Source organism: Dipteris shenzhenensis, chromosome 21 (genome assembly GCF_047967505.1).
Source record: "Dipteris shenzhenensis isolate YYH24624 ecotype China chromosome 21, Dip_SZ_1.0, whole genome shotgun sequence".
In the NCBI taxonomy this organism is placed as follows: domain Eukaryota; kingdom Viridiplantae; phylum Streptophyta; class Polypodiopsida; order Gleicheniales; family Dipteridaceae; genus Dipteris; species Dipteris shenzhenensis.
Genome location: NC_141616.1, coordinates 1829166 through 1843397, shown reverse-complemented (window position 1 = coordinate 1843397; position 14232 = coordinate 1829166). Strand labels below are relative to the sequence as shown.

The 14232-nt window shown below is 42.1% G+C and overlaps 1 protein-coding gene across 1 annotated transcript; it reads left to right on the top strand.

The window, feature by feature from the left end:
- Positions 1-2383: 2383 nt before the first annotated feature.
- Positions 2384-3424, top strand: LOC147888354 (peptidyl-prolyl cis-trans isomerase-like). Its single transcript, XM_087392286.1, has 2 exons — positions 2384-2509; positions 2641-3424. The coding sequence occupies exon 2, from the start codon at positions 2642-2644 to the stop codon at positions 3155-3157; it is 516 nt and encodes a 171-aa protein (XP_087248412.1). The 5' UTR covers positions 2384-2509; position 2641; the 3' UTR covers positions 3158-3424.
- Positions 3425-14232: the final 10808 nt, after the last annotated feature.

The window sequence follows — 14232 nt, the reverse complement described above, 5'->3', positions numbered from 1 at the left end:
TGTATCAGCTCAATGTCAAGAATGCATTTCTCAATGGTTATCTAGATGAGGAAGTCTACTTGCAACAACCAGCAGGTTATGTTGAACCAGGAAAGGAGAATAAGGTTTGCCACCTCAAGAAAAGTCTCTATGGCTTAGAACAAGCACCCAGAAGTTGGTACAGTAGAATCGACAAGTATTTTGCTGATCTGGGATACATGAAGTTCAGTGCAGATCATACTCTCTACTACAAAGTTCAAGGGGAAGACATTACTATTGCACTTTTGTATGTAGATGATCTGATTGTGACAGGAAGCAAGGATAGCTTCATCAGAAAACTGAAACAAGACTTATCTGTAGAGTTCGACATGAAAGATCTTGGACTTATGCACTATTGTCTTGGAATTGAGTTCTGGAGAGATTTAGATAGCACATTCATGAGTCAGCTCAAGTATGTTGACAGTCTCCTGAAGAAGTTTCATATGGCAGATTGCAAGACTGTAGCCACTCCCATGGAACAGAGTTTGAAACTTACTGAAGATTTAGAAAAGCCTACAATCAATGACAGATACTATAGGTAGCTCATCGGATCTCTTATATATCTGACAATCACACGACCAGATATTTGTTATGCAGTAAGCTCACTAGCACAGTTTATGGCAAATCCAAAGTAGTCTCACTGGAATGCAGCCAAAAGAGTCTTGAGATACGTAAGAGGTACAAGACACTTTGGGATAGAATACAGAGGAAGTCATCCACGGTTACATGGATACTATGACAGTGACTATGCCGGAGATCATGAGACAAGGAGATCGACACAGGGATATGCATTTTTCCTTGGTCAAGGTGCTATATCATGGTTGTTAAACAAACAGCCAACTGTTTCTTTGTCTTCGACTGAAGCAGAATATAGAGCACTCATACAGGTGCATGTGAGGCTATATGGCTCAGAAGACTATTGTCAGAAATAGATTACTTTGATGAGTCAAAGCCAACAACAATATACTGTGATAATCAATCGGCTCAAGCATTGGCCAAAAATCCAGTATATCACTTCAAGACAAAGCACATTGATGTCAAAGAGCACTTCATCAGAGAAAGAGTGTTACTTGGTGACATCACACTGCAGCATTGTGATAGCAAAGAAAATGTTACAGACATCTTTACCAAACCACTCGGTAAAGAGCTATTCAAGAAACACCGACTAGCTCTTGGTTTGACGCAGAGGAAGGACATTCCCATTAAAGGGGTGTGATGGAATGTAATGCTCAGTCCTTCTTTGATTCCCCATAATCATGAGGGAAGGTGTTGAGAGTTCACGCTCAACATCATGTGACCATGTGTGCATAGCACCATCACGTGATCATATGTGCATAGCACTAACCTTATAGAGTGCTATAAAGGAAAGGGTTAGATTCCCTAGCCCTAACCCTAACCCTAAATGGGTTTGTATATATTCTATTTTTTTAACTAAATCTAGTGTACAGTTAGTCATTTGTCGTGTACACTCTTCTCCTCTCCCCTCTTCATATTTTGTCATGTTGTTGGCAGAGGCGCCAAGAGAAGATGATCATGCAGGATGTGCTTCAGCATTAGGTTCTATCCTTTCGCAACCGAGCCCTCACCCTATGTAAAACACCAGATTCACCAAATTTAAATTAGCAAGATCCAAGGCTGAAATGCAAAGAAGTAGCTATTGTTAGATGAGATGTGAGTCATTTTGCTGAGACCTGCAAATTTGTAGCGTGGTCAGTGTAACAACCATAAACGAACTCGCCCAAAATTACAAAGGAAAACTATACAAATAATAGCCAGAAATCCCATGGTGCATTGAATGCATCTATGCCGTGGGTGGGTGATCTTGCCTAGTGCCCATGGTGTGCTACTCTATAAACACCCTAAGGGCCTACCCTAAAGGGCATGCCAAAAATCGGTTGTTTCCTTGAGGCCATGCCCACATGCAATTGATCGATGTCGTACTGGGATAACAGGGCATTCCTGCGAACGGAATGAGAAGAATGCCTATTTTCATGCAAGGAAGTTGTGGGAACATCACTGTAGCTTTCGCTTGGGAGATGAAATGCGAATTTTTAGGCTCACTGCAGAAAGATGGGTCGAAATTTTTTGCAAGACATTGGTCAATGAACCTCTCCCCCGCCCTATTTTCATGCCTAACATCGCCCAAATCCCTGATTATAAGCGTAAAAATAGGGACTTTCTCTACAGGGAGGTAGAGAATTGCCCTTGCCATCGTCGCAGAAAAGGGTGACACGGGGTAAGGGTTAGGGGTCTTAAGCTAGGCTATGGATCTATAAATAGTAAATCTTGCCTCTCCGTTCTCTCCATCTTCCTCTCATCTTCCCTGGGTAGTGGGATCTCACTAAAATGGGAACAAGCAATATATCCGGGGGCTCGTGCATTCCACACTGGGCGTCGGCTAGTGTGCAAACACCCAAAGTGCTACCGGAAATGTTAAACTTGATGACATCCAAGGAAAGGGTGAGCAAGGGTTAGGGGAAGAGAGGAGAAGGTAGGGATGTATAAATAGTAAATCTTGCCGTGTCATCTCTTTGGTGCTTTCTCAATACTCAGAGGTTTTCTTGCCTATTTCATTTTTCCCTTGGGATTACTTTCTTAATTCTTTTCTCCTCGTTCTCGCAGAATGGCCAACCCCCGCGTTTTCTTCGATATCAACATCGGTGACACCCCTTCTGGCCGCATCGTCATGGAGCTTTTCGCCAACGACACCCCTAAGACTTCTGAGAATTTCCGTGCTCTCTGCACTGGCGAGAAAGGAATCGGCACCCTCGGCAAACCTCTCCACTTCAAGGGCTCCTCTTTTCACAGAGTCATCCCCAACTTCATGTGCCAAGGAGGTGACTTCACCCGCGGTGATGGCACCGGCGGAGAGTCCATCTACGGAGCCAAGTTTGCGGATGAGAACTTCGTAAAGAAGCACACTGGCCCTGGTATCCTTTCCATGGCGAACGCTGGCCCCAACACCAACGGGTCTCAATTCTTCCTCTGCACTGTACCTACACCTTGGTTGGATGGAAAGCACGTGGTTTTTGGACAGGTGGTCGACGGCATGTCAGTTGTGAAGGCTGTCGAGGCCGTTGGTTCTCAGAGTGGGAGAACCAAGAAGCCAGTCGTTATAGCGGACTGTGGTCAGTTGTAAGATGCGGCCTTTGTTATGGGATCATCAGCTCCGCGCTCATAGTACACCGTCTCCCTCCGAATAAGGTCACCGTTCGGTAGCCGTTACAGCTCCTTAGTATATGTCAAAAGTGTTTACTCTTATACTCTGTGGTAGGCCTGGTGCTTGCACACTTATAGCAATACTTACCGAAACATGTCAGGACTTGTCTCTGTTCGTTCAGTACTAAATGTACATGCTTAAGTATTGTTTTTCTTGGGAGTATATTAAACTGATTACTATCTGGCAGCCTGCGGTAGTTGCAGAGCAACAGAACTGTCCAAATGGTTATGAAGCAAGGTCTTGCATTTTGTTCGTACTATGTTGAACGTTTGAGTTAACGAAAATGACTTCAATTTCTGGATACATGTCGAGGGTTTTCTGAAAATGACTTGGATCTATCTTATAGCAGGTAGAACATCTATCTTATAGCAGGTAGAACTGATTTTCTCTTCAAGTGTGTATATAAGAGTGAATTAACTCTTGGAAGAGGTGTTGCAAACATGTGTTGAACGATGAGGAGATGGTGGTAATGATGGATAAGCTGTTGGGAAGGGTGAAGATGAAGCCCCCATGGCTGTTATGTCTTCAGGAGCATATGCAGTGCCTAGCCAAGCAGAATATGGCAAGACAGTGGCAGAGAATGAAAGAGAAGGTTGATGACATGAGTCTTGAGGAATTTAAAGAGGGCTTTGGTTATCCCTGTGCTAAGAATTGACATTTGGATTCTTATTTTTGGTCATCCCTTTACTAAGAATTGACATTTTCATTGGACCGAGTTTCATATCAATCCTATGGCCAGACATACAAAGGAAAAAACAGGCCACTAAAAAAAGCTGACTGCCTCTTGCCCATGCGGCAACACAATGGAAGAACACACAAAGAAAGAGACTAACGGGCTTATGTCATGGAGGGGGAAAAGGGGGGAAATAATGATGGCTATTTTGGATGGTTGGAAGAGCCTAATTCGGATGTTTTTCCTATGATGCATGACATAATGATCCAAAGGAAAATGAGACATGCTATAAAGGAAATGTCACATCAATGGTTCCCAAGAGTGTGGGAAATAGCACCTTGAGGTCGAGAGGAGGATGGAGTGCTATTTCCCTTGGTCCCACCCTATTTCCCACCTATTTCCCTTCTATTTCCCATGGTGCATTTGCACAGCATAACATAAATAGCTATTTCTTACGCACTTGCCTTCCATGACATAAGGCCCTAATAATAGTGAGGAACTAGCAAGTGATGCTTTCCAAGGGCTAGCCCCATACGTTGAAGAAGAGACTTGAGAGTATCTATCGCCCTTTCTTCAAAAGTTCCTCATCATTCTCTCATGATCAAACGCCAAGGTATCTCTAATTGTCCAAATACCAAGGTAAGTCACAACCCTCAAACAGGGCCAAGCTATTGCTACCACCGTCGAAGAAAACTTTGATAATTACCCCTATCCATTAGAGAAGGTGTCCATTTAACTTTCATGCTTGATCCCAAACTTTGGCCGCCTCGAGACCACACGAGCCACTTTGCATAAAAAGGTGGTGCAAACTTTCCATGGCCCAATAGCGCAATGGGCATCTTCCACCCACTTTGGCTAGGCACCCGTAAGACTTGGAAGAGTTGTAGATTGCATTTTCTAGATTTGTGGTTACAGACTGACAAAGGGTGTCCCAAAGGTGCCCATCTTGTGGGCAACCAAAAAAAGTCTTGGACATTCTTGAAAGGGTAGGTGGTTCACATCGCCCAAGCAAGAATATTTATAAAAAGGCAACATTTAATGGGGAGTGATCCTCTACTTGAATTTGATTGGTTGGGAAATGGGTGTCCAAACGTGGGTAGCTAAGGTTGCTTGCCCAAGAAATCTCTTACGATGGGCAGGAGGTGGCAGCTGACTCAACTTTTGTAGTCCCCTAAATTTTTGTCGTGTGTAAAGGGAGGGGCGCCCATCCATCCCAATGGAGCATCTTGATTGGCTCCTCCCATTAATGATGGGCGGGCACTCTTTGGTGTGTAAAGGTCCTAAGTGCATTGTATGCAAGATGATGTGCGACATGTTATGTAGAATAAGAGGCAATAAGGCCCATGCTTGAGGTAAAAAGCTTCATCTTGTGCACACCTTATTGCCCCATGGGTGTGTTAGGAAGGTGATTACACATGGTCTAAAGTAATAGGAGGTTGTTCGCCACATGTATTCTCATGTGTCATCTTATGTAGTATTTAAGAATGACACATTTTGTGCTCACATTGAGACGCTGTGTCCAAATCTATGGCAATTTCTTAGTTACGAAACAAGAATTCGTCAGCTCGAGAGGCAACCCACAAGTGTGGATTTAGCTATTGACCCTTCGAGTGCTCTAAGTTTTGAGAATAGAGGATGGGCAAGGAGCGAGCTTATATAGAAATTTTTGTTAAGAATATCTCAATGTTGTATTTTCTAACCCACAAAAGTGGATTTCATTGTTGAGCCTTAATGTGCTCCAAGAATTGAGAAAAGAGGATGGGCGGGGAGTGACACGATCCCAGCACTCCTGAAATCTTTGACCTGCAAGCAAACACAAGAACACACCAAATGCCCCTCGGAGCCACGAGCTGAGCTACTAGCACAAACTCCCAACTAGATGCAAGATGACGTGCGACATGTTATGTAGAATAAGAGGGCATAAGGTCCATGCTTGAGGTAAAAAGCTTCATCTTGTGCACACCTTATTGCCCCATGGGTGTATTAAGAAGGTGATTACACATAGTCTACAGTAATAGGAGGTTGTTCGCCGCATGTATTCTCATGTCTCATCTTATGTAGTATGTAAGAATGACATTAGGAGAGGATCCATGCATGTGAGTCACTTCATTTTTGTGCTCACATTGAGATGATGTGTCCAAATCTATGGCAATTTCTTAGTTACGGAACAAGAATTCGTCAACCCGAGAGGCAACCCACAAGTGTAGATTAGCTATTGACCCTTCGAGTGCTCTAAGTTTTGAGAATAGAGGATGGGCAAGGAGCGAGCTTATACATAAATTTTTCTTAAGAATATCTCAATGTTGTATTTTCTAACCCATGAGTGGATTTCATTGTTGAGCCTTCATGTGCTTCGAGAATTGAGAAAAGAGGATGGGCGGGAAGTGACACGACCCTAGTACTCCTGAAACCTTTGACCTGCAAGCAAACACAAGAACCACCAAACGCCCCTACAAGCCATGAGCTAAGCTACTGGCACAAACTCCCAACCAGATCCTATCCAGCCTGGTGTCCTATACCACCAACTGGGGCCTAGAGGCCTTGGATCTACTGTTGGGCCTTGGGCTACGCTAAGAATTAAGCGCGTCCACGACTCACAGCAGACCTAGCACCAAGGAACTAGACTTGCTCCCATCAGATCTCCAAAAACTGAACCCTCTGGGCCCCTTATATAGACTCGGGCTCAATGTGCCAAAAATAGCGGAGACCTCTATCTGGTTCGTACCCTTGCGACTCAACCCGAGCATCATGCCTGCCTAGCCCTAAGCCTCCCAGGCTACCTGAGCTAGTCTTGTGTATCCCAGTACATGTCCGATACTAATCCGTGCACATGACATACTTCCCCTCCTATAAGAACGCACTCTTAAGTTCGCAAGAAAACCCGGGAATGTCCTTTGGAGGTTAGGTAATGTCTCCCATGTTGCATCCTCCTCAACACAATCCTTCCGTGATAGTTCTATTCCGAATCTGTCTTTCACGAAATTCAATAATGCTCTCAGGTTCGTGTGGAATAAAAGACAAATCTGTAACTTCTATTATTTCTTGAGGAGAAACAAGTTAATCATCCGCACCCAGTTACTCTTTCAGTCTACTAACATGAAACACTGCATGTACTTTAACATCAGGAGGCAATTCTAGTTTATATGTAGTTGGTCCAATTCTTTGAATAATCTTGAATGGACCACAATATCTGGGGGATAATTTCGGAACCAAACCCCTCAGGAATACGTAAATATACCATCGTCCCTTCAGAGTACTCTTTGGGTAAACGATGTCTATTAGCATAAAATCGATCCTGATCTTGGGCACTTCTAATAGACTCCTTGGCAACATTTCTTGCATGTCTTGCAAAGAACGTGATAGGATTCCACCTGAAGTATAGGACTTGGAATACTAGATGCAACTACAAGTACACTAAATCCACCTGAAGTATCAGAGACAGATCTTGCGGCAATAGTTCGGCCTCCAAAAGTAGAAGCACAAGAAGTGGGCTTGACTTTTGCATTGTGAACCCCACTCTGAACACTTTTTGCAACTACCACATGATGCATCATATATGCACAATTTGTGGTTTATCCCATCAAGGTTACCCTCTCTAGCAGAGGCATGGCAGAAACCTCACTACTTGCTAAAAATAGAACCAAATCCCAACACAACTCGGACTAAATCAAGCTGAAAATTAAATGCCTCTATAACAATTCATTGCAAATTTGTGCTTACCACACAATACTGCATTGTATAGACCCTATAGAAAAATGAGGCAACTCTCACAGTTTGACCTCAGACTTTGACATCACATGTACATGGGATGTAGTGCCCCTAAAAATGGAATGCATCATGTCAACCATACCCTCATCATCATCCGGGAGACTATAGTCTTGCTGAAAGTGAGAAATGAGGACATAATGCAAAGACCAAATGGAGTAAAAATGGCAAATTTTGCAAGGCAAAATATTCTAGAAACAAGATTAAAATAATTCAAGATCTTGCTAGCGAACCTAAGATATTAACAAAGACTGCACACGACTAATTGAAAATTTTGTATAGTCTACGATGCGATCAATGACAATCAAGGGACAGTCAAAATTTTGTCTAGCAGCAAAATTTCCTTCCCAAGATATGAGTTAGCCTATGCAGCTAGTGGAAATCATCCAAACTTGATAGAAATTCCTCCAAAAATATAGAGGCAAAATGTTCTATGGCCTTCACACATAGTCTTCAAATTGGCAACAATTTTGAGGTGACTAATTATTGTAGCTAAACAAGGACAAGAGTAGCCAAAAATTGATAGTGAACTACCTAGAACGTTGGCAGCATACAAATTTAGGCAATCTATGTAGATATTGATAACATCCAAAGTGGAGGCAACAACTAGTAGCTACCCAACTTAACTTCATCTCTCTATTACAATGGCACAACTAAACGGGCGTCAAACAATCTCCAAAAAAACATTTGTCTCCATGAACAAAATCTAATGGCTAGCAAGAAAATGGCTAAGCTTCAACGAGAAGATGTGACCTAGTAGAAGTCATCGCCCTTGCTGAGCCATGACCATGAGCAACTAAAGTGGATTTTGGTAGATGTGATGATGACACATTCATTAGCAAAGGGAGAAAACAATGAGTAGAATTGATCTAATCACTCAAATGGTGACATCTTCCACAAAATGATGAAGTGTTCAAAAATAAAAATTATTCTTAGTAGACACGAGCTCCTCTATAGCAAGTAGTTGCTCCCTCACCAATGGTGATGCCGAGCTAAATGCAATAGCCTAAGAAAGTGACAATGGCCAACAATAAATAGCTCGAAGGAGACAAGGGTGCACGATCAAAACACTGCTCTGATATCAAGTGTGCATAAGTAGGATCAAGTATACAAAAAGCTAAAACAAGATACCGATTTGATCAATAGATTATGTATGAGAGAAAAGAGATACACCAAAAAACATAAACCTAGGGTTGTGTGCAACAAGGGCACAATCCTTACTTGTGTGAAATAAAATGGGAGCAAGATGAAGAATGGAGCATATAAAGGTTGTTGCTTGCTTTTGGTAATCCTCGATTTGGAGGCAGTCCATCAAGCGAGAATGTCGAGCAAGCAGGACCAAATAAGTGAGCAGAGCAAAAATGGTGCGTAAAGTGCAAGTGCATATTAGTAATAGTGTTCTATATTCTATGAGATGATCTTAAATAGAAATACTTTGGCTATCAACAGCAGGTACTATATAGTTGAAGTGCATCACTAAAGAAAAACATAACCTCACTATATGTTTGTACTGATCGTTAACAAAGCTTTATAGTATCACCATAATTCTAAAGATGAATATAACATAACCTTGTAAGTCTACATTAGTGATAGTGTTATTTGTTCTCATGAGATGAGCTTGCATAGAAATGTTTTAGCTACCAACAAGTAGTATATAGTTGAAGTGCATCATTCGATAAAAACTTCAACATCGAACATGATCATTCCCATTACGAGCAGCCTTGCTCTAAATATGATGCAAGAAACTGGCAAAAAAATTATTAAATTCACATTTCAAATGATGCATGAAGTTTTACTAAATGGTGCAAAAGGTCATGATAATCATCTAAATCATGCCTTGCCATTTGTTTTGATATGTAACATGACCTCATTTGGATTTGTAAATCAAAAGATACAGGACGTTGAAATTCTCATCTTTTGGGCCAAAAGAGGGAGCGTGTTAACGCGCTACCTATTATGGCCCAAAAGATGAGAATTTAGGATGCACGTCGAAATTCTCATCTTTAACGTGCTGCCTGTTATGGCCCAAAAGATGAGAATTTCGATGTGCATCCTAAATTCTCATCTTTTGGGCCATAACAAGCAGTGTTAACGCTTCCTATTTTGGCCCAAAACATGAGCATTTTGACATCCTGTATCTTTTGATTTACAAATCCAAATGAGGTCATGTTACACATAAAAACGAATGGCAAGGCATGATTTAGATGATTATCATGACTTTTGCACCATTTAGTAAAACTTCATGCATGAAAAATGTGAATTGAATAAACAATTAGCCGATTTCTTGCATTGGATCTAGAAGAAAGTTTACCTAATAGGGACCATGTCAATATGTTGTCTATTTTGGCTTCTACCATTGATTTGTTTTGGAATTTAATTCATTTTAAAGAAAGGGATGTATTTACTCTTTAGATTTTGTTGGATTGGTGGGATATAAGAGTGATTCATTAGGGAAGGTTTTTTTGCAATTTTTTGCAAACAGAAAAACATGGGTTTTGTTCCAGGAGTGAATAGAGTTGTAATGAGGACTATTCCATTCAAGAAGTCCTATGAAACTTTTGACTTGGATGAAAGATTCCATTGGTGATCTCACTTATGTTGGTGGAGAGAGAGAACTTGATTATGGAGGATTATAGAAAATTGAATGAGTAAAAGTGAGCGAAGATAGGGTGCGTCTTTACTAACAATGCCTTGGCAATGACATAGGTCCAACTCTCTCATGGAATTTTGAAGAACTTAGATAGTTGCTAAAATAAGGATTTGTCAATCTATTATTGTTTTGTTTTGATTGTTTCTTTTCGCTCGCTCACTTTTTCTTGCTCGTTTTTTTTGGTTTGCTCACTTTTCCCAACTCGCTTTTTGGTAATCCTCGATTGTCAACATGATAAAACCCTAAGATGGCCACCCAGCTAGGGTTATGTTTGAGCCAGATGATGTCCACTACACTGGGGCAGGACTGCACTGATGCATACATATCCTCATGTTGAGGAATGATCTGTTGATCGAAAGAGGTGGTGATCACTGGATCAAGGGTTGGTGCAATGCGACATGATTGAGCCAATGCTAAAATATCTTGAAGACTGATCTGCTAATCTATACTATTGATGGAAACTATATCCAAGGTATGCTTCATGTTAGAGGTGAAAGCATCCATGATGGATGCTAGAATGCAATCATACAAGGAGGTGGATGCACTATGGCATGTATCTCTACATGCTACAGAAGATGTGCCTCATACTAAGGACTTACCTGTTGAGTAACTGCATGATCATAAGTGAACTCCCATTTTCTATCTGCATCATCTGGCATGATAGTGAATGGAGTCGCATCCAGGCATGATGTGATGGTTGTACATCACTAGAATTAAATTGTGTCAAATGTGCCTCTGCTAAGGGCTTACCAACAAATGTGCATGACCAGAAACTATTGGCTGATCCATGCTAACATCTAAAACATCTACATCTAACCTCTCAAGACCAATGAGGCTTGAGTTTGCATCACAAAATGGTACATATCCTGTGCCAATGTATGGTCAAAGTAGATTCTCTTTCCACTCATGGATCTTATCCAGAGTCATGACTGATATATCATCAACTTTGTGATGTGAAGAACTCCATGGTGGAGGTGGTCTGGTGCTCTGTGCAAGAGGCTTACCCGTGTACTGACAAGAGTGTCTACCCATAAGAACATTGTAAAAGCTGCCACTAGGGGCTTACACTAAACAGTCAAAACTAAGTCATGTGAGAACATGTGTATGCCATAGATCAAGCTTGTAATATAATAATGACACTTGGGTGTTGGGAGTAGCCAATAGGTTGTACAAGGCTAATGTATGTGTGTGTAGGACCAATGCTGTTGGGATATTTGTGATTAAGGGCTTGCTCTAAGGTGCATGTGTGTATCTAGTAGCAGGCACATGTTTGTGTTGAGAGTGCTCTCAACAGAAGCAAGAATGGAAGAGGGAGAGAGAGAAATAGAGAGCCACACAAGTTTTGGTGGGTGCAGAACACCCTAATCTTCTTTTTCATTCATTTATATATGTGTTTGAGTATTATACATAACCGGGGTAAAGGCACAGTGACCTTTAACACCCACAACCTCCCACTTAAAGGACAATGTGCCTTTAAGGGAGAACAACCAGTGAGCATTCTATCCAATGCCCATCAATACATGACAATACTCAAACCGCTGATTAGGTAGACTCTTCGTCAGCATATCTGCAGGGTTATCATCAGTATGAACCTTGACAAGCTCTATGCACTTGTCTTCAAGTACCTCCCTGATGAAATGGTACCTGACCTCAATGTGTTTGGTCTTTGCATGAAAGACCAGATTCCATGCTAGCTGAATTAGCACTCATGGAATCACTATGCAATGTCGGTACACCTGTATGAATCCCCAAATCTCCCACTAGCCGATCAAGCCATATAGCCTCCTTGAAACCCTCTGTGGCTGCAACATACTTAGCCTCTGTGGTAGACAAAGCAATGCACTTCTGTGCACGAGACATCCACGACACTGCACCACCTGCAAGGTGAACACATAACCAGAAGTGGATCTCCTACTATCCACATGCCCTGCATAGTCTGAATCTGTGTATCCAAGTACACGCATGTCTCCTTTACCAAAGCAGATGCACATCTCCTTGGTACCCTTCATGTACCTCATGATGCACTTAACTACCTCCCAATGCCTCTTTCCTGGATTAGCCTTATACCGGCTAACAAATCCCACTGCAAATGCAATGTCTAGTCTGATAGCTATCATAGCATACATAAGACTCCCAACCGCTGATGCATAAGGAACCTTGGCCATCATGGCCCTCTCCTCATGTGATTTGGGACTATCTGTATGACTCAGTTTCACATATGGAGGCAATGGAGTACTCACTGCCTTCCCCCCCTCCATATTGAAATGCTGCAATACTTTTGTAACATACTCCTTCTGTGAAAGCCAAAGGAGTTTCCTACTCCAATCACGCGTGATGCGCATACTAAGAATATGACCAAGTCCCAAATTCTTCATATCAAAGGCCTCATGCAACTTGGCCTTTAATGCATCTAGCTCATAAGTATTCTTGCTAGCCAATAGCATATCATCCACATATAGTGCTAGGATTATTAGGCTATTATCCTTAGCCCTTCTAGTGTAGAGGCAGTGATCAATTTCACTCCTTCTAAAACCCTGGGACCGAATGAAAGCATCAAACTTCCGATACCATTCTCTAGGTGCTTGCTTAAGACCATAGAGACTCTTCTTCAGCTCGCAAACTAAATGCTCTTTGCCCTTTTCTTCAAAGCCTTCCAGCTACACCATGTAAATTTCCTCATGCAAATCCCCATGCAAGAAAGCTGTCTTGACATCCATCTGCATAAGCTCCATATCCTCTGCTGCCACTAGTCCAAGCATGCATCTAAGTGTGGTCATCTTCACAACCGGAGAGAATATCTCATCAAAGTCCACACCCTTCTCTTGCTTGAACCCTTTAGCGACCAAACGGGCCTTGTACCTAGGCACATCATCACCGGTGACCTTCATCTTGTAGACCCATTTACATGGCAATGCTTTCTTTCCATGTGGCAAAGAAACCAAGTCCCAAGTCTTATTCTTCATAAGTGAACTCAACTCTGATTGCATCTCTGATTGCATAGCATAATCCCACTTGCGTTGATCCTCACGCATCATAGCCTCTCTGTAGCAAGAAGGCTCCCCGCAATCAGTAAGCATCACATAGTCTACCCCTGGAACAAACCTATCAGGCAGTCTAGACACTCTAGATGATCTTCTCAAGGGCATTTCAGCTTGCTGTCCCACCTACATATCAGCCACATTTGGCTCATCATTTCCACCAATAGATGATCCATCATCTACCCTTGATTGTATACCTGTGGGAGTATTTGTTGGTACCATTTCTTGCACATTTGGTGCATGAACAGCTTGCTGTCTATCAACATATGCAGGTGGATTCACATCCTGGAAAGTGATTCTCCTCATTTCAACATCCCTCATGGGTGCCTTATGCATCTTCTTCTCATTGAAGACTACATCATGGCTACGTATGATCTTCTTTGCTTCTCGATCCCATCTCTCCACTTTCACCATAACCCAAAAAGATGCATTTCCTAGACTTAGGATCTAGCTTCTTTCGAAGCTCTTTCGGCACATGTGCATATGCCTCACACCCAAATATACGCAAATGAGAGTAAGAGGGCTTCTTGCCACTCCATGCCTCTTTAGGAATACCACCATCCAAACTCTTACTAGGTGATCTATTGATCACATGCACTGCAATCTTCATTGCCTCTGCCCAAAAACCACTAGAAAGACTTGCATTGGAAAGCATGCATTGCAACCTTTCTTGAATGGTATGATTCATCTTTTCTGCAACTGGATTTTGCTTTGGAGTACGAGGGGATGTGAGCTTCCTCTTAATCCCACGTGTATCATAGAAATGCTGAAAGTCATGAGAGAGATACTCTCCACCATTGTCAGTCCGTAGGCATTTAAGCGTTCTACCTGGCTGATTCTCAACCAAGGCCAGCCATTTTTGAAATAC